The sequence below is a fragment of the Canis aureus genome, chromosome 2 (genome assembly GCF_053574225.1).
Source record: "Canis aureus isolate CA01 chromosome 2, VMU_Caureus_v.1.0, whole genome shotgun sequence".
Lineage (NCBI taxonomy): Eukaryota > Metazoa > Chordata > Mammalia > Carnivora > Canidae > Canis > Canis aureus.
This window is the reverse complement of record NC_135612.1, coordinates 27,087,761-27,106,984: the sequence shown is the minus strand read 5'-3', so window position 1 is coordinate 27,106,984 and position 19,224 is coordinate 27,087,761. Positions and strand designations below refer to the sequence as shown.

The window sequence follows — 19,224 nt, the reverse complement described above, 5'->3', positions numbered from 1 at the left end:
TGACAGAAATAGAAAATCTTGGGACGCCTGAGTGGCCCAGTGGTTTAGCGCCGCCTTCAGCCCAAACCTGATCCTGGAGACCCAGGATCGAGTCCCACATCGAGCTCCCTGCATGGAGCCTGCTTCTCCCTCTACCTGTGCCTCTGCCTCTCTCTCTCTCTGTGTGTCTCTCATGAATAAATAAGTAAATAAAATCTTAAAAAAAAAAAAAAAAGAAATAGAAAATCACCATTAGATCACCACTGTAATGATTGTTGCAGGAAAAACCCATCTCCATACACTAAAATTATGCCACATGGGCAAAAGTTTGAGGAGAAACAGAATACTTTCATAGTGTCAAAATATCTCTCCCAAGATGTTTGAAAATTACAAAGGGAAAGAGTGACTTTATAGTGTTAGATCCAGCAGATATCATTTAGTAAAGTGACCAAGGTTAACATCACCAGCAGTAAGACCTCTGACATCATGTACACATTGATACGATTTATGTTTTTGTTAAGGCAAACTGATTTTAAAGAGAGAGAAAATTCCATTCAAGTTTTTTTCTAACATTTTAAAAACAGCTTTTTGCGTTTTTTTTTTAAGTTTTTATTTTCTTTTAATTCCAGTAGAGCTAACATACTTGTAATTTTAGTTTCAGGTTTATGATATAGGGATTCAACATTTTCATACAGCATCCAGTGCTCATCACAGCAAGCAAACCCCATCTCCTGTTTCACCCATGCTCTCACCCACCTCCCTCTGGTAACTATCAGTTTGTCCTCTACAGTTGAGAGTTTGTTTCTTGGTTTGTCTCTCTCTCATTTTTTCCCCTTGCTCATTTGTTTTGTTTCTTAAACTCCACATATAAGTGAAATCATGTGGTATTTGTCTTTCTCTGACTCATTTCAGCATTTCTTTTTTTATAAGTCATTAAGCTATTGGAAACTTAGTTGTCAGCAATTGTAAGACAGTCTAAATCTGTTTAATTTTCATAGTTACCCACCGAGAATATGGGTCAATAAAAAAAAAGACACCACTCCAGATATCTTTCAGCATCTATAGTGAACTCTAATTTCAGCAAAATTAACAGAAATATTATTTGAAATTCATTATACCTGTAAGGAGGAAGGAAATATTTAAAACCTCCTTTGCTGAAAAAATATTATCTCAGTATCTTGAGCAAGCCACCTTCAAACCAGTTTCCAAAAAAATTTAAAACAAAGGTAATATCAGATTTATGTCCAAAAGCATGAAAAGCCACAAGCATAGTAAATAAAAAATACATTTTTCAAGTACCCATGAAACATAAATGAACACTGATAATTAAGAGAAAATATCAATTTCAAAAGGTAGAAATATTTTATTTTCTGATTACAATGCAAAAGGCAGAAATTAATTACCAAATCAGGGAAAAAACTTCCCTTATTGTGAAGATTAAAACATTATCTTAAGTGATGGTTTGAGCCAAAGGTGAAATAGCAACAAAATTTGGAACTTAAGACATAGAATGAAAGCAAAAGGGCAATTACTAGCTTCTATGAATTAGAAAAGGTGCTCCTTCTTCAAGTAGAAAAGAAAGATGGTTATTATCTTCAGACAGCCAAGAGGCAACAGCTCTGAGCCCAGCCGGCTGGAAGATGAGCACGAGGCTCAAGGAAATTAAAAGCAGAGTGAGTTGGTAGCTATGAAAGAAAAAAGCATAAGCTTGTTTTCTCTAAGGCAAATGAAAAAAAAAAAAATCCACAAAGCCTACTAGAGTGTGAGTTTCCCCTTAATATTGGAAGCAAAATTGTAGTTAGTAAAGTACTTGCTAACAAGACTTTGAAGGCCAAGAAAAAGGCTCACTTAAGGAATGTTTTCTTTGAATTTAATATTCTCAAGGTCCTGACTCTTAGGCTAAAAGACAAAGCCCACTACAGGATTTAATTGATTAAATTGATTAAATGATTACAATTTTATATCACCTGTAAATGAATCAGGAGCAAGCTTTTACTTAACTTGTCTTAAAGGATGCTTGTATTTGAAGCCAAGAAAAGTCCCAGTTTGTGATTGCATTAAGAAACCATTCAGATATTCTCTTTTTACTGCAGTAAAATATTTTCCTTTCTTTTTTTTTAAGATTTATTTATTTATTTATTCATGATAGACATAGAGAGAGAGAGAGAGAGAGGCAGAGACACAGGCAGAGAGAGAAGCAGGCTCCATGCAGGGAGCCCGATGCGGGACTCGATCCCGGGACTCCAGGATTGCGCCCTGGGCCAAAGGCAGGCGCCAAACTGCTGAGCCACGCAGGGATCCCCCTGCAATAAAATATTTTCAAATGGAGCGATTTTTTAAATTATTTCTCTAAACTCACAAAAACACGCAATACTTTTGGGTTCTGCTTTCTTTTATGGTAACATCTCTCCTAGAATGGGATCAATAAGCTCCAGGTGCTATGAAAGTCCAGGGAAGATTTCTCACACCATGCACTTCGGTGGTAAAACAAAACAAAACAAAACAAAACATACTTCAGTTGAGTTTGGGTTTGTAAGTAGTGGAAATGACATAGGGAGGTCACGGAATACAGTTAGAACAAGTTGAATAAAAACCTAGAAAAGTAGGGAGGGAAAGGACAGGCATAAAGATCTTTCTGGGCAGAAGACTAGGAATAGTTCAAGGTTGGTTTTGATTCATGAGTCACTGGGCAGGGGTTTAAGGGGCTTCTATTGTGACAAAAAGAAACAGAAGCTGGAGATAGGCTATGATAGTACAGTGACAAAATAAAGACCTAGTTGCTAGGGTCAGGGAGTAGACAGCAGAAGCTTGGAGAAGGACAGATGGAGCCCTAGCTCCTGGTCCCCTTTCTCACCCTCCTTCCCCCCTAGGTCATCTGAAATGTCACCTTTCACCTAATCATCATCTCCTTGGTTTCAGACCTTAACTCTGGTCTCTCGACTTCTGCTTAGTTCCACATTCTCTACCCTTTTGCAAAGAGGACTACCACATTCTCTTCCTGGAGACTCTAAGGCTTTTCTGCTTGCCACATGCTCTAATCACCAGCCCCTCCTAACTCAGCTGAGATGGAAGTGTCCACCCTCTCCAAAACTCTTAAGCCAACTCCCGGTCTCAATCAAGAGTCTTTGGGCCCTAGGATTATCCTTGCCTTATTTGAAATTGGATCACTTCCTCCTGTCTCCTGGTGTTTTCTCCCTTCCCCAAACAATAGTGACCATCAAGTAGCTGAACAACAGACTGCACAGAAGTTTGAAAATCTCTTAAAAGATATTAAAGATATCATTAAAAATGTGACAAGTAATGAAGAAAAGATCACAGAAGTCAAAGATTCTTTTGAGGAAATCAGTATTTCTGAGGATGTGTCAGAACTTAAAGAAAAAATCAGAGAACTTGATAAGATAAATGAAGTGTTATTGAACAACCTGCTTGGTTGCTCAGACCTAGAGAAAGAAGAGAATGCAAAAAAACAGATGATAGTGGAAAACCAGAACTGTAAGGACACGGTACAAGTCTTTAGAAGTGATTTGGTAAATTGTTCAGAAGAAAACAGAGCCCTTGATGAAACTCAGTTAAGTAAGGAAAAAGCAAAATATAGACTCCCTCATGTTCAAGAAGAAAATATCAAACTTAGGAACAACATGGAGCAGTTACTACAGGAAGCAGAACACTGGAATGTGCAACATGCTGAGCTCAGTGAACTAATAAGAACATATCAGAAATCTCAGAAAGATATACAAGAAACTCTTAAAAATAATGGAGCACATTTCCAAACTCAATCAAATGAGAAGGTGTCAGCTCAGCATGAACTGGAGGAACAAGTGAAAAAACTGGAACATGACACATATTCATTGCATTTGATTTCAGCTTTGCTGGAAAATGAATGTCAGATCTTACAGCAGAGAATAGAGCTTCTCAAGGAACTCCATCATCAGAAAGAGGGAACTCTGCAAGAGAAGCCAATTCAGAAAAACGGTGAAAAGGACAAGAAAAAACAGAAGCTATCAGCAGAGCATAAGCCAAAAATGCAAGAAAAAGAGGGTACATTTCAGAAAAAAGACAAATTCTACAGAGGCCTGGATGCTGGTAGCAAGAAAGCGCTTAATAACCACTTCAATACTCATATTGCAAGAGGAACTCCTGTGGAAAAATCATCCAGCAGCCTAACTTAGAAAATACCAAAAGTAGAAGAAAAGGCAATTCTTCAAAAACTGTAATACATCAACTCTAGGCATAATCAATCATCAAACCTAGGATAGATCTGCTGGTTTGACAAGAGTAAACCATAGAACAAGAAGATTAACACTTAGATTATTCATTACCTCAGTAGTTATGTAAGTTTGGTGTTTCATGACCATTAGTGCCAGTATCAAGTTCATAACCTGTCGTACAATTTGCTTGTTTTTTGTATTTATTAGAGATCCTATGACACTGTAACCAAGAGGGAGAAGTTATAGGTCCAATTAATAAAGATCTAAATAAAAACTAGAATAAAAATGAAAAGTTTGTTTTATTTAATCATTTACTGAGTAAGGGGAATTCTGGGAGGAAAAAGTATATGACCCTTTTATTGTGAACCTTTAAAGCTCATGTTTGAAATGCATGTTTCCTTTTCCTGTTATCTACTGAAGTGTGGGAAGTAGTGATGAAAAGAAGAAAAAAAATGCTGATAAACCAACCCAGAGTAGTTTTTCTCTTCTCATAAGTGTCCCCATTCCCTAAGTACTATTTTTCATAATATTCCTCTCCTGCTCCTCCACTAGTGAACAGTGGGCATACCAAGCAGCAGAGGCCCTTGGCGAAGGATACGTCAGTTGGTTTAGAAGAATAGATGTATATCTAGATTTTGTTCTGTGTTGGCAAAATTCTTCCCATTCCTCCAGGTGGGGATAGTAGAGTTACCCAAGGGAAAAAGCAGTATTTTCTATTGAGGGAGCTGGGCTTCTGGGTCGCCTGGGTGCCTCAGTGGTTGACCAGCTGCCTTCAGCTCAGGGCGTGATCCCGGGGTCCCAGGATCGAGCCCCACGTTTGGCTCTCCGCAGGGAGCCTGCTTCTCCCTCTGCCTGTGTCTCTGCCTCTCTCTGTGTTTCTCATGAATAAATAAATAAAATCTTAAAAAAAAAAAAGGGGGGGGGAGCTAGACTTCTGATTCCAGAAAAAAACACAGCAGATGCATTTCTTACTATTCCTCCCATTAAGTATGGTAAAGACCCTGGACATTATGTATAAAATGAACTGGAGACCCTGAAAGATGGAGAGAATGTGATGGACTATCCAGAGACCAGAGACCTTGAGACTTCAGGAACAGCATGCTGTTAAGTTCCCTGGGTTTTCTTTTTGTCTTGTATATCCTGGATAGAGTGTTGGAAGAGTCCACAACCCAGAAATGCCAGAAATGCCAATGCACTTAGACCAAAAAAAAAAAAAAAAAAAATCCCCTTCTCTTGCTCTCCCTTGGCAAAGGATGAGGAAAGAGACAGGTAAAGGACAGGAAGGGGACAACTCTAGCCATGCATGAAAAATGTCATGCCTCCACCCTCACTCCCACCAACAAATACTGAGTGGTGAGCCTAGGCTTTCACCTCTGCCTGGTGGTAATGAGGCACTCCGCCCCCTTTTCTTCTGGGATGTTACAGAAGAAGCAGAGTGGGGACTCTGAAGTCCCACCCCCACTTGAGGGTAACAGGGTGGTCCTTCCTGACCCCCTCCTCCAGTAGATTGGAATGTCATGGAGGCCTAATGGGTGACCTAGATTTTTATACCTTTCTCTTGCTAGCACAGCATCAGGGGAGGCCTGCTAAAACAGAAAGTTTAATAAGATCCAGGGCCTCATAACATAATGCTAAAATACCCATGTAGAAAAATCATACATCCTACCAAGAACCATTAAAATCTGACCTTGAATGAGAAACAACAACAGATGCCAACAATGGGATAACCCAGATATTAGAATTATCAGATAAGGGGATCCCTGGGTGGCTGAGAGGTTTAGCACCTGCCTTTGGCCCGGGGTGTGATCCTGGGGTCCCAGGATCGATTCCCACATCAGGCTCCCTGCCTTGAGCCTGCTTCTCCCTCTGCCTCTCTCTCTCTGTATCTCTCATGAATAAATAAATAAAATAAATAAAATCTTTAAAAAAATGAATTATCAGATAAGGATTTCAAAGTTTTCATTATAAAAATGCATCACTGAGGGCAGCCCTGGTGGCGCAGCGGTTTGGCACCGCCTGCAGCCTGGGGTGTCATCCTGGAAACCCGGGATCCAGTCCCTAGTCGGGCTCCCTGCATGGAGTGGAGCCTGCTTCTCCCTCTGCCTGTGTCTCTGCCTCTCTCTCTGTGTCTATGAATAAATAAATAAAATCTTAAAAAAATAAAATAAAAACTTTAAAAAAATGCATCACTGAGCAATTACAAACACATTTGAAACAAATGAAAAAAATAGAAAGTCTCAGCAAATAAATAGAAAATATAAAGAAGACACAAATGGAAATAGTTGTAAAACTCACTGAGTGTGCTCAAAAATAGAATGTTGATGTCAGAGGAAAAATTCCGTGAAATTGAGGATAAGACAATTACCCACTCTGAATAATTAAGAAAATAGACTGGGGGAAAAAACAGTCTCAAGAATCTGTGAAACAGTAACAAAAGATCAAACATTCAAACATTGGTGTCATCAGAGTCATCCTCAAAAAGGGGTAGCATGTGGCCTCATAAAGTATTCAATGAATATATGACTGAAAATTCCCCAAATTTAGTGAAAGGCATAAAGCTACAGATTCAAGAAATTGGAGTTCACTGTATAAACTCAAAGATCAAGGCACTGAAATAAAATTTCTGAAACCTAAAGACAAAGTAAAAATCTTGAAAGCAGTTCAAAAAAAATTCATTAGGCATAAGGGAATAATTATCCAAATGACAGCAAATTTCTTATCAGAAACCATGGAGGCCAGAAGGAAATGACCATTTTTCAAGAACTGAAAGAAATGTAAACCTAGAATAATTCACCCAGTGAAAATATCCTTTAGGAATGAAGGTGAAATCAATACCTTCTCAGCTCGAGGATAACTGAAAGAATCTGCTACAAGGCCACATCTATCTGAAAGCAATTGGGAAATGAGATTTTTATCTGGGCAGCCACGTTGCCCAGGCAGAAGGAAGAATTAATCTTGGAGCCCTGTGAGGTGTTGAGAAAATATTTTTGAGTTTCTACACCATTAGGGATTTCTGAGCAAGTTTTATGGAACCTTGAAATCTTGGACTAAAAGCAAGCTATAGAGATAATTTAGAACTGCATTAGATAATTAGAACTCAAAAGAGGGCAGCCCGGGTGGCTCAGTGGTGGCTCAGTGGTTTAGCGTGGCCTTTGGCCCAGGGCCTGATCCTGGAGACCCAGGATCCAGTCCCACTCAGGCTCCCTGCATGGAACCTGCTTCTCCCTCTGCCTGGATCTCTGCCTCTGTCTCTGTGTCTCTCATGAATAAATAAAGAAAATCTTTAAAAAGAAGAAAAGAACTCGAAAAATATACCTACTTTGAGATGTCTATTTTCACTTCAAGTTGGGGTGAACCTTGGGTCTCTGGAGATATCTCTGAGTTATAAAGCTGGAGACTTGGGCTACTCTGGCCCCTGGAGAGATTTATTTACATTAGAAAAGAGAGAGAAAACAAGGATTCTTTCTATCTTGTCTTTGAGGAGTAAAGAATTTTTTTCTCCCTATTTTTAGAAGAAGAGGAGGACAGCTACCTTTCTTTCTTACAAAAATACCTAGACTCAAAAAAAAAAAAGAAACAAAAAACAAACAAACAAAAAAACCCTAGACTCATTTCCTCACTTACAGTACAGACCCTTTGCATGTAGGGTGACATCTGGTTCTCATTGCATCTCTTCAGGGGTAAGAATTGAAGCGAAGGGAACCAGCGCAATTATTATTAGGTAAGTAATAATCATCTGTCTCTGATCCAAAAAAACCTCATGTGGGGCAGCCCCGGTGGGGTGGCGCAGCGGTTTAGCGCCGCCTGCAGCCCAGGGCATGATCCTGGAGACCCTGGATCGAGTCCCATGTCAGGCTCTCTGCATGGTGCCTGCTTCTCCCTCTGCCTGCCTCTCTGCCTCTCTCTCTCTCTCTGTGTCTCTATGAATAAATAAATAAAGTCTTAAAAAAAAAAAACCAAAAATCTCATGTGTATATTCAGGATAAAATAAAAATGAATATGAATATGAAGAACACACAAAGACAATCACAATCTCCACCATATGTTCTATTATGAATGAAGTATAAGGCATACAAATTTTTCATATGTTGGAAGTACTGAATATACAAATTGGAATACTGCTTCCTACTCAAAAATTTACAGTTGAACAGTAGGTACTAAAAGAATCATAGTTCTTTGACTTTCCTTTGAATGGAAACTACTATCTACACTATTCTATTTTCCAGCCATCTTGACTAATAAAACATGCAGTTACTTTCCATACTTTACCAGATATGTGGTTCATATTGCCAAGAAAGAAATTGTTGCTGAAATAAATTATAACTTTCTGCATAGTCAGTTAAGCCACCAACTTGTGGTTTCAGCTAAGGTAATGAGATCAAGTCCCACCTTGGGCTTTGTGCTGTGTGCAGTCTGCTAAAGTTTCTCTCTCTTTTCCTCTGCCCCTCCAAGCTCTTACTTTCCCTCTTGTGCTATCTCTCCCTAAAATAAATAAATAAATCTTTTAAATTTTTTGAAATATAACAAGTTGAGGTCATTGATTTTTTTTACCCTATTTTAACTCCAATATAGTCAACATACATATTAGTTTCAGTTGTACAATATAGTGATTCAACAAGATCACTGATATTTTTCAAAGTAAAAAAAAGATGTTACACAAAGGTGAAAGTTACCAGATCAAAATGAAATAAAAAAGTGGGTCTATAATTATCACATTATCATCATTATCTTGTTCTTCCGCAAAACTGATTGATGTAGAAAATTATTATTATTATTTTTATTATTATTATTATTATTTTGTTTTAAATAGACTCCTCACCCAACATTGGGCTTGAACTCGCCACCCTGAGATGAAGAGTTTCATGCTCAATAGACTGAGCCAGCGAGGCACCCCTACAAAATTATTTTTTAAATATTTCTTATCATAAATAAAGGCCTCAAACATTCATCATCGGAGTGTCAGGGTCACTTGAGTGTTTCATTTTGTTCTGTTTTCTAACAGTTACACAGTTTTCTAAAGGAAACCACTAACCACTAATCCATACTTAATTAAATCTTCTCTCACAGGGAAGTGTACATCATTTTGACAAGCACTGATCTGTTATGAAACTTATTTTTTTTAAACTTCATTTTAGGGGATCCCTGGGTGGCGCAGCGGTTTGGCGCCTGCCTTTGGCCCAGGGCGCGATCCTGGAGACCCGGGATCGAGTCCCACGTCGGGCTCCCGGTGCACGGAGCCTGCTTCTCCCTCTGCCTGTGTCTCTGAGCCTCTCTCTCTCTCTCTGTGACTATCATGAATAAATAAATAAAATCTTTAAAAAAAAAAAATAAATAAACTTCATTTTATAAGGAACTTAGTGTTGATGTTTGCATTCTGTTTTGATCTTAAAGATTTTTTTTTAGAGTAAGTTCTACACCCAGCAAGGGCTTGAACTCACAATCCCGATATCAAGAGTCTTAACGCTGTACTGACTGAGCCAGCCAGGTGCCCCTTAGAGATTTTTTTTAAGTTTTTAAGAGAAAAGTACTGTTTAGTGTTCCTTAGACTGTTCCGGGGAAATATTTTTTTTTAGTTGCATCTTTTCTTTTTTTCTTGGTGAAAGAAAAACAATAATCTTTTCTAAAAACTGGATTTGAGTTTGTTAATATTCTTTATTATTTTTAGAATTCCATTTCAGTGATTTTTGTCCTTATTTTGATTTTCTTTTTTTTTTCAGTTGTTTTGTTGTGCTTTTTTCCATTTCTTGACTTGAACACTTACTGTTTTTTACTTTTCTTGTTTCCTCAAAAATGTATTAAAAGCCTGTAACTGAAACAAAACAAAACAAAAAAATCTGTAACTGTCCCAACATATATTGCTTTGGATATGGATCATAAATATTTCACTATTATTAATTCTAAATTTAAAAAATATTTTAAACTTTAAAAATTAATTGTTCAAATAATATTTCAAAATATGATTTTAAAATTTAAAAAATTATTTTCTTTATAGCCCAAACATTATTAAGTAGAGAAGTAGACACACTGATATAACGTTAAGTATTATTCTTTACATCATATGTAGGCATCATATGGTATCCTTTGTGTGTTTGACATATTCATAGGATAAAGCTTTAAGAAAAAAAAAGAAAATACACTTACCTACAGTTGGGAATTTTACAGGTTTTTTGTTTTTTGTTTTTTTTTTAAGATATTTATTTATTTATTTATTTATTTATTTATTTGAGAGAGAGGGCTTAACCACACATTGGGAGAGGGGCAGCAGAAAAGAATCTTCACTGACTTGAGGCTCAATCCCACAATGCGTGAGATCATGACCTAAGCTGAAACCAAAAGTTGGGCACCTAACCAACTGAGCCACCCAGGTAACCCTGGGAATTTTACTTCTTATAAACTCTTGTACACAAGGAGAAGTAGACCTATATAGTAATAATCTTTGTAATATTACTATTCTGTGGGAAACAAGCCCTAATGTCTATCAGTAAAAATGGCTAAACTGGGCTATATGTATATGAAAAGTAATAATGTAGAAATTACAATGAACTAAATGCATATGTATGAGCACGGGGAGATGGCTTTTGAAATCTTTAGTTAGAACTTTTGACTGATGTCAATTATGATATCTAATCAAAAAAGTATATTTTCCTACTAGTCTAAGATCTTTATTTTTTTTTTAAGATTTTACTTATTTATTCATGAGAGACACACAGAGAGAGGCAGAGACATAGGCAGAGAGAGATGCAGGCTCCTTCCAGGGAGCCCAATGCGGAACTCGATCCCAGGACTCCAAGATCATAACCCGAGCCAAAGATGCTCAACCACTGAGCCACCAGGCACCCCTAATCTAAGATCTTTAAATTCAGAAATTTAATAAAACTAGCCACCTAAAGCCTTATGTATTTTAAATGAATATAGTAATGGGGCCCTGAGTGGTTCAGCAGGTTAAGCATCTGCCTTCAGCTAAGGTTGTAATCCCAGAGTCCTGGGATCAAGCCCCGTGTAGGACTCCCTGCTCAGTGGGGAGCCTGATTCTCCCTCTGCCCCTCCCCTTGCTCATGCACACACTCTTTCTCACTCTTACTCTCAAATAAATAAGTAAAATCTTTAAAAAATAAAAATAAATGAACATAATATTTACATAATTATTTTTATAATATTACTATTTATCATTTTTCATTGTTTTTCTTTTTTTATATTTCCTTCAACAGTAAAATACTATACATATTTTTAAGTCAGTTTTTTTGTTTGTTTAAGAGAAAGGGCCTGAGGTCGAAGAGGGGCAAAGGGAAAGGGAGAGACTCTCTCTCTTTTTTTCTTTTAAGATTTTATTTATTTGAGACAGAAACAGAGGGAAAGAGAGAGAGAGAGAGAGAGAGAGAGGAAGGGGTGGGGGGGAGGGAGCAGCGAGGGAGAGAGGGAGAGGCAGAAGCAAACTCCCTGCTGAGCAGGGAGCCCAACTGAGGGCTCCATCGTAGGACCCTGGGATCTTGACCTCAGCCAAAGGCAGACACTTAACAACTGAGCCACCTAGGCACTCTAAAAACTCTCAAAGTTTTGAGAAACTTGATTGGTCTCTACAATGGTGAGGATGAGCAAACAATAGGCTAACTTCATTTGAATTTTTCTTTTCTTTCTTTCTTTCTTTCTTTCTTTCTTTCTTTCTTTCTTTTTTTTCTTTTAGTGAGCTGTACATCAAGTAAGGGACTTGAACTCATGACCCTGAGATTAAGAGCCACATGCTTTACCAGCTGAGACAGCCACATGCTCCATCCAGTTGATTTTTTAATAATAACCTATCCAGTATAATTTGTATAACTCAGGAATTAGTTCTTTGTGTCAGCATTTTCTCTCACAAAATATCTTTTCAAGGAAATGATAACTGAGGGGTACCTGACTGGCTCAGTCAGAAGAGCATGCAGTTCTTGATCTTGGGTAGTACTCTTCAAGCCCCATGTTGGGTGTAGAGCTTAGTGGGAGGAAGGAAGGGGAGGGAAGGGGCAGGAGGGAATAACTGTTTTTGTTTTTTTTTAAGATTTTATTTATTTATTCATGAGAGACACAGAGAGAGAGAGGCAGAGACACGGGCAGAGGGAGAAGCAGGCGGAGCCCGACGTGGGACTCGACCCCAGGTCTCCAGGATCAGGCCCTGGTCTGAAGGCGGGGCTAAACCGCTGAGCCACGGGGATACCCGGAATAACTGTTTTGAATTTCACTTCTCTTTCTGGTTCCATTGTAAGTGATGACTGACAGGAGAATTAGTTCACCAACAGTTAGTTGGTGGTGCTCTACATAGATTTCTTGTTCTAAGTCGGCTAGAATCTGTGGCCTTTTGAGCCCTCATGAGAGTTTCTTGGAACTCAGCTTTCAAGCATTCAGTTCAGGCACTCCATAAAATAATACATATTTGCTTGATAGTGTATTTTTTGTAAGTATGTTAAGTATAGTATATATATCTAGTATATGTATTTATACACGGAAGGTTATATAGAGATTTGATGGCGTATCTGTATTGTATTCCACCTTATATGTGAAAACAAACTTATATTTTTATTTTTTAAATTTTTTTATTTTTTCAAACTTATATTTTTAAAAGTTAGTTTGTTTATTTGTTTGTTTTCAGTAATCTCTATATCAAATGTGGAGCTTGAACTCACAGCCCTGAGATCAAGAGTCACAGTTCCTCTTGACTGAGCCGGCCAGGTGCCCTACAAACTTACATTTTTGAAAAAGTTTTTGTATTGAGCACTTAGTGAATGGAAAAAAATAGAAACCTGACAGATTTATAACTACATCCTACTGATATTTGAATTTTATTGACTTCATTATTTACTTATAGTGACCACAACTTTGAACTGGGATCATGGCAATGGATACTCCTTGTAATTATTATAGACAATAGACATTTGGACCAAAACTTGTGAAAATACTTAGACATACTAAAGAAGCAAAATTAGCTCAGATGCCTGATACCATCGAGAACTGAATTAGAATTCAGGGTGACCCTAAAAAATTATACAAGTGGGGAAAAATTTACATAAAATACACTATGTGAAAAACTGTAACGGAATAACTTAATTTAGAAGTGACTGGTGGCTCAGTCAATTAAGTGTCCAACTCTTGGTTTCTGCTCAGGTCATGATCTCAGGGGTCATGGGATGGAGCCCCGAGTCAGGCTCTGCACTCAGCACAGAGTCTGCTTCAGATTCTTTCTCCCTCCTCCTCTGACCTTCCCCACTTGCGCTATCTTGCTCTCAAAGAAATAAATAAAATCTCTTTAAAAAGGAATAATTTAATTTACTTGAGAAGGAAAATCTGCTTTAGAGAAAGATAATGAAGAAAAATGTTATTTCATCATGTCTCTTGAAATACGTTATGGGTGACTCACAGAGCTTACATAATGATATTGAAGTAATATCTACTATAAAAATGCTAAAAATATAGCTATCCTTCATTCCAGAGTCTGTAAACATAAGCTCAGCAACATATCCATCATTCAAGGCAACTATAATTAAAAATTGAGTGTATTTTTCCTAGGCTTTTTGTCTGTTGATTTTATTTTACATGGTATAATTGTGCTGTATATTCAACTTTTGGTTACCTGTGTATAATACATATAATTTATGGATTGTCTACAGAAAAAATCTTTATCACAGTTTAGCTTTTCTTTTATAACAAGCCATGGTCTTAACGTCTAACATTAATTAATATTTGCCTAGAAATAGGGTTAATATAAGGAATGTAACTAGGCTACCCAGAATTTAAATGCCCATGACAAAACAAGTGAAATTACTCTTTATTCATTTATTATTTCACCACTTCATGAGTACCTGCTATGTAAAAAGCACTGTGGTTGAGTCAGTGAAAATCAGAAAGATAATCAATAGATATTTTTGCCCTGAAGGAACAGAGGATTCAGTGAATTATTATGTTGTGACAATTGTTTGGAATTAATGATTATTTTTCTGACCAAAATGCATAGGCTGACTTCAGAAATGACTTCAGGTTCTTTGGAAGATATTTGGAAGAATCTTTCTTTGGAAGAAATTTAAATTTCTATTATTTCATGTGGTAATTGAAATGAAATTTGTACATTGGATATAATACTAAATTGAATATTAATGATTGTGTAATCATTAATATTTGTAATCTTTGGTGTAATTTGAGATATAACTGCTAAAAATCATTCCAGGAAGAATCTCATATGTTTCTAACTGAAAGTTTGGAGCACTTAAGGAATTCCTTCTAGTTCTAATGTATTTGACCAATTTATTGGTCGCTCTCAAAACTAGTCACCACTTTAATCATCAACAGCTTCATTATTTTTTTTTTTTAAGATTCTATTTATCTACTCATGAGAAACAGAGAGAGAGACAGAGACAGGAAGCAGCCTCCCCACAGGGAGCCCGATGTGGGACTCGATCCCGGGACTCTGAGCCAAAGGGAGACGCTCAACCACTGAGCCACCCAGGTGTCCCTACAGCTTCATTATTTTGGATGGTAATCAAATCTTGTGATTTTAAGAAGTTTAAATTACAGAGTGGCGTGTTTTTTCCATATTTCCAAATATTTTACACTGAACACCACATTATTTGTGAACAAACTATTTTTCATTCATATGTAACTTGTATGGAGAAAATACCAGAAGCATGTAACTGTGAAGTATTTTAGTTTTCTTCTCAATGTTTATTCTTTCTTTCTTTCTTTTAAAGATTTTAGGTAATCTCTACACTCAATGTGGGGCTCGAACTCATAACCTCTAGATCAAGAATCACGTGCTCTTACAGACCAAGCCATTTGAGTGCCCCTGTTCAGTGTTTTTTTTTTTTTAAGATTTTATTTATTTATTCATAAGAGACACACAGAGAGAGGCAGAGACACAGGCAGAGGGAGAAGCAGGCTCCATGCAGGGAGCCCAACGTGGGACTCTGATCCCCAGTCTTCAGGATCACTCCCTGGGCCGAATGCAGGTGCTAAACCGCTGAGCCACCCAGGGATCCCCTCTCTTCAGTGTTTCTTAATTGATCTTACTATAATAAACACTTTTTAAAAAGTGATCCCTGTGCTTAATGTGGGCCTTGAACTCACCACCCCAAGATCAAGAATTGCATGCTCTACAGACTGAGCCAGCCAGAAGCTCCTATAATAAACATTTTAAACAAGGAATTCAATGCCTAAAAAAATAACATAATTTGTAATTCTTAGATTTGCAGTTGACCATAGGATTCAATAGTATTTTTGTGTAAGTAGCATATGTATCTTTTAAAACAACTATATTTCAAGAAAAACAGCTAAAATAATTTTCTTAGAAGAAAGCACCCTTGCTACAAATTATCTAGTCTAGAGCCAGTTCTATTGGTTAGAACAGAGCTACAGGGGAAACAGCCATGGCTCTGATAACCACAAGAACTTGTTGATTAACTTTACTCAGTCTATAAGCTTATCTTATGTCATCTTATTTATTGCCCCTAACCCCTGGTTATTTGCCTTTTGGATCTTTGGAATGTTGCATGTACTAGGGCTTTATCACTCTTCCTAAGGATCTTCAGTGATTGCATTGTGGACATTACAAATGTGACTATCCTCAGAGCACTGAAAAGGCTCTTACAAGAACCAATACTAAATAATAGTGTTTGGTATAAGAGGACAGTAGACTCTCAGATATGTATTCTTGTGTGATTACTTTCCTACCTAACCAACAACTATCTTAACACTACGAAAAATTAGTGATACGTAAGTTTGGGTTATAGCTAAAGACAGATTCTTCATAGTCAGGAAGAAGTGCGATGAATTGGCTCTTGGTATAAGCGATTTTGCATATGAAGCTGATGAGTGGGGATCCCTGGGTGGCTCAGTGGTTTAACCCCTGCCTTCCACCCAAGATATGATCTGGAGACCTGGGATCGAGTTCCACATCAGGCTCCCTGCATGGAGCCTACTTCTCCCTCTGCCTGTGTCTCTGCCTCTCTGTTGTGTGTGTGTCTCTCATGCATAAATAAATAAAATCTTAAAAAAAAAAAAAGAAGCAGCTGATGACTGTAACCAACAGGTAGGAATTGCTGTAGCTCTATTTTGGAACATTGCTCTCTCAGAAATTTATAGTTTATAGTTAAACTTTATGTGAACTAATTTAGAAGAAAGGCCTATTCGATTGTCATAGGATTATCATTTTTTTTCTATGAAAGGACTAAAAGTCAAAATCTGAGTTCCTGAATGTACCTTTTTTCTGCTTGTTTTGTTAAAGCCAAAGTGAAATGCACATTAGAAATTAGTAAATGTATTTTAAATATTACAGTGTCGATGACTTTCAGCCAAAAACCACCAGGAATATATTTGTAGTTGGATTTATTGCTCATTGCTACAGCAAAAGAGAGACTAATATGAAAATAGAGATATGACAGGAAACTAAGGGATGTCACAGGGCAGGGATATTAGAAAAAACTTATAGGATCTGGACTGTGTTTGGTGATTTGGGGGTTGGGGGAGGAGCAAGCGAGAATTTATTCTGAATTGGGGACTGTTAGGAAGTGGGTGTAATTCAATGATTAGGTATCTTAACAACTCTTGTCTAGGAGAAGGGAACATGAGACCCACGCCAAAGCTTTTATTGATAAAGAAGCAGCAGTCACTCATATTAACCAGGATAGGAGATGTTTGGCATTTTGAAGTTTGGAAAATTTCATGTTTTGTTTATGTTCAGACATGATTAAGGAAAGGTCTAGTTTTTGTCTAGATCCATCATGGTCACAAAATGTCCTTAAAATATATGATGTTGATATTCTGTGAAATTGTTTATGTTGAAGAAGAGAACAATACCATGATGTAACTGTGAGTACAAGCCAGCTCCCAGATGTAAGGGGCTGTTTGTTTCTTTCTCAACTCTTATGCCATTAGGTGGCAAAAGTAATAATCATTGATTTCAAACATTTGTTCCCTGGGATCCCTGGGTGGCGCAGCGGTTTAGAGCCTGCCTTTGGCCCAGGGCGTGATCCTGGAGACCCGGGATTGAATCCCACGTCGGGCTCCCGGTACATGGAGCCTGCTTCTCCCTCTGCCTGTGTCTCTGCCTCTCTCTCTGTGTCTCTCATGGATAAATAAATAAAATCTTAAAAAAAATTCTTATTTTTGTCAATGCTATCAATTCATATGTTCCTGTTAGTATTCATTTTCATGCCTTTGTTTCTCAATGAATAATCTCTTCCTATAGAATAGACTTCCCTTTTTTGTTATCCTAAACATGTTTCTATGATTCATCTAAGAGGGGAATTTTCCATATACTTTAGTCACAGAATTGTTTGCTTTTTCCCTAACAAAATGTTATGATGAGCTGTTTTACAGTGTGAATTTACTTTATAATGTCAAATTATAGAATTTATTTTTAGCAAATCAATAAGCAAGAACAAGGGGACTGTTTTAATTGGCCCACATATGAAATCAGGGTTCGTAGATGGCATTAGCATATAATTTAATTTTTATTTATTTATTCTTTTATTTTTAAAAAAACTTTTAAAGATTTTATTTATTTATTCATGAGAGACAGAGAGAAAGGCAGAGACATAGGCAGAGGGAGAAGCAGGCTCCTCACAGGGAGTTCGATGCAGGACTTGAGCCTGAGATTCTGGGATCATGACCTAAGCCAAAGGCAGACATTCAACCACTCAGCCACCCGGGTGTCCCTAATTTTTTTTTAAAGTAAACTCTATCCCCAACATGAGTCTCGAACTCACAACCATGAGATCAAGAGTCACATGCTCCACCCACAGAGCCAGCCAGGCATCCCTAGCATGTAATTTATATTTATATTTGTTTGGCTATAAAATGTGGAGAACATTCTGATTCACCCATGTTCTGACAGGTGTTTAATAGCTTGACTTCCTAAATACTCTTAAATTAAACAGATAGTAGAGGAAGCTTTTATTCTGAAGTTTGTACAAAAGTGAATTATCTGGCAGCACAAGTATGAATTTGTTGATGATCTCCAGATGTTCTACATAACACGTTTGAAGGAGTTCAGATTTTTAAAAAAATTCCAGTGAAATACATTTAACATAAAACTTACCATCTTAGCCATTTTTAAGTGTATAGTTTAGAACTGTTATGTATATTCCTAATGCTATACAACGAATTTCCAGAAGTTTTCTCATCTTGCAGAACTGTAACACTATACATATTAACCAAACTTTCCATTTTATTCTCCCACCAGCCCCTGTCAACAACCTTCTATTTTCAGTATGTACGAATTTGATTACTCTAGATAACTCAAATAATTGGAATCCTACAGTATTTGTCTTATTGTGACTGGCTTATTTCACTTAGCATAATATCCTCAAACATAATATCCAGAGTGTAGCATTTGTTGGAATTTCCCTACTTTTGGGGCACGTGCACCCCCACGTTGGTAGCAGCATTACCAACAATAGCTAAGTTATGGAAAGTGCCCAAATGTCCATTGCCTGCTGCATGGGTAAGGAAGATGTGGTATACATGCACAATGGAATATTACTGAGCCATCAAAAAGAAGGAAATCTTGCCATTTGCAATGATGTGGATGGAGCTAGAGCTTATCACGCTGAGCGAAATAAGTCAGTCAGGGAAAGACAATTATATGATTTCATTCATGTGGAATTTAAGAAACAGATGAACATAGGGGAAGGGAAGGAAAAATAAAATAAGAACAGAGGGGGAGGCGAACCATAAGAGACTCTTAACAATAGAGAACAGGTAACTGCCGCCCTCTCCTCCTCCGGCCAAGGAGTTTCTAGAAGCTGGCAGGTCCAGAAGCTTTATGTGGAGGTGTCTATGTGTCTCCTGCCGTTGGCGGCAAGGTAAAGCCCCTGGTGTCCCCAGTCCCTGTCCGTAGTGCGGGAGAGCTGGCTGCGGCCCTGCCCTGCCCTCCCGGGCCCTCCCGTCCCCTCCCCCCGCCCCCCCCCCACATCCCTCCCAGTCCCCTCCCGGGCCCTCCCCGTCCCCTCTCATGCCCTCCCCTGCCCTCCCCGTCCCCTCCCCTGCCCTCCCTTCCCCTGCCCTCCCCTGCCCTCCC

The 19,224-nt window shown here is 37.9% G+C and overlaps 1 protein-coding gene across 1 annotated transcript; it reads left to right on the top strand.

Moving 5' to 3' along the window:
• Nucleotides 1–2,760: 2,760 nt before the first annotated feature.
• SPZ1 (spermatogenic leucine zipper 1) lies at nucleotides 2,761–4,479 on the top strand. The gene has a single exon (XM_077866817.1). The coding sequence runs from the start codon at nucleotides 3,045–3,047 to the stop codon at nucleotides 4,146–4,148; it is 1,104 nt and encodes a 367-aa protein (XP_077722943.1). The 5' UTR covers nucleotides 2,761–3,044; the 3' UTR covers nucleotides 4,149–4,479.
• Nucleotides 4,480–19,224: the final 14,745 nt, after the last annotated feature.

Excerpts from the sequence above, each read along its gene's own strand:
- SPZ1 (XM_077866817.1), top strand. The coding sequence starts at position 3,045 with ATGGAAGTGTCCACCCTCTCCAAAACTCTTAAGCCAACTCCCGGTCTC.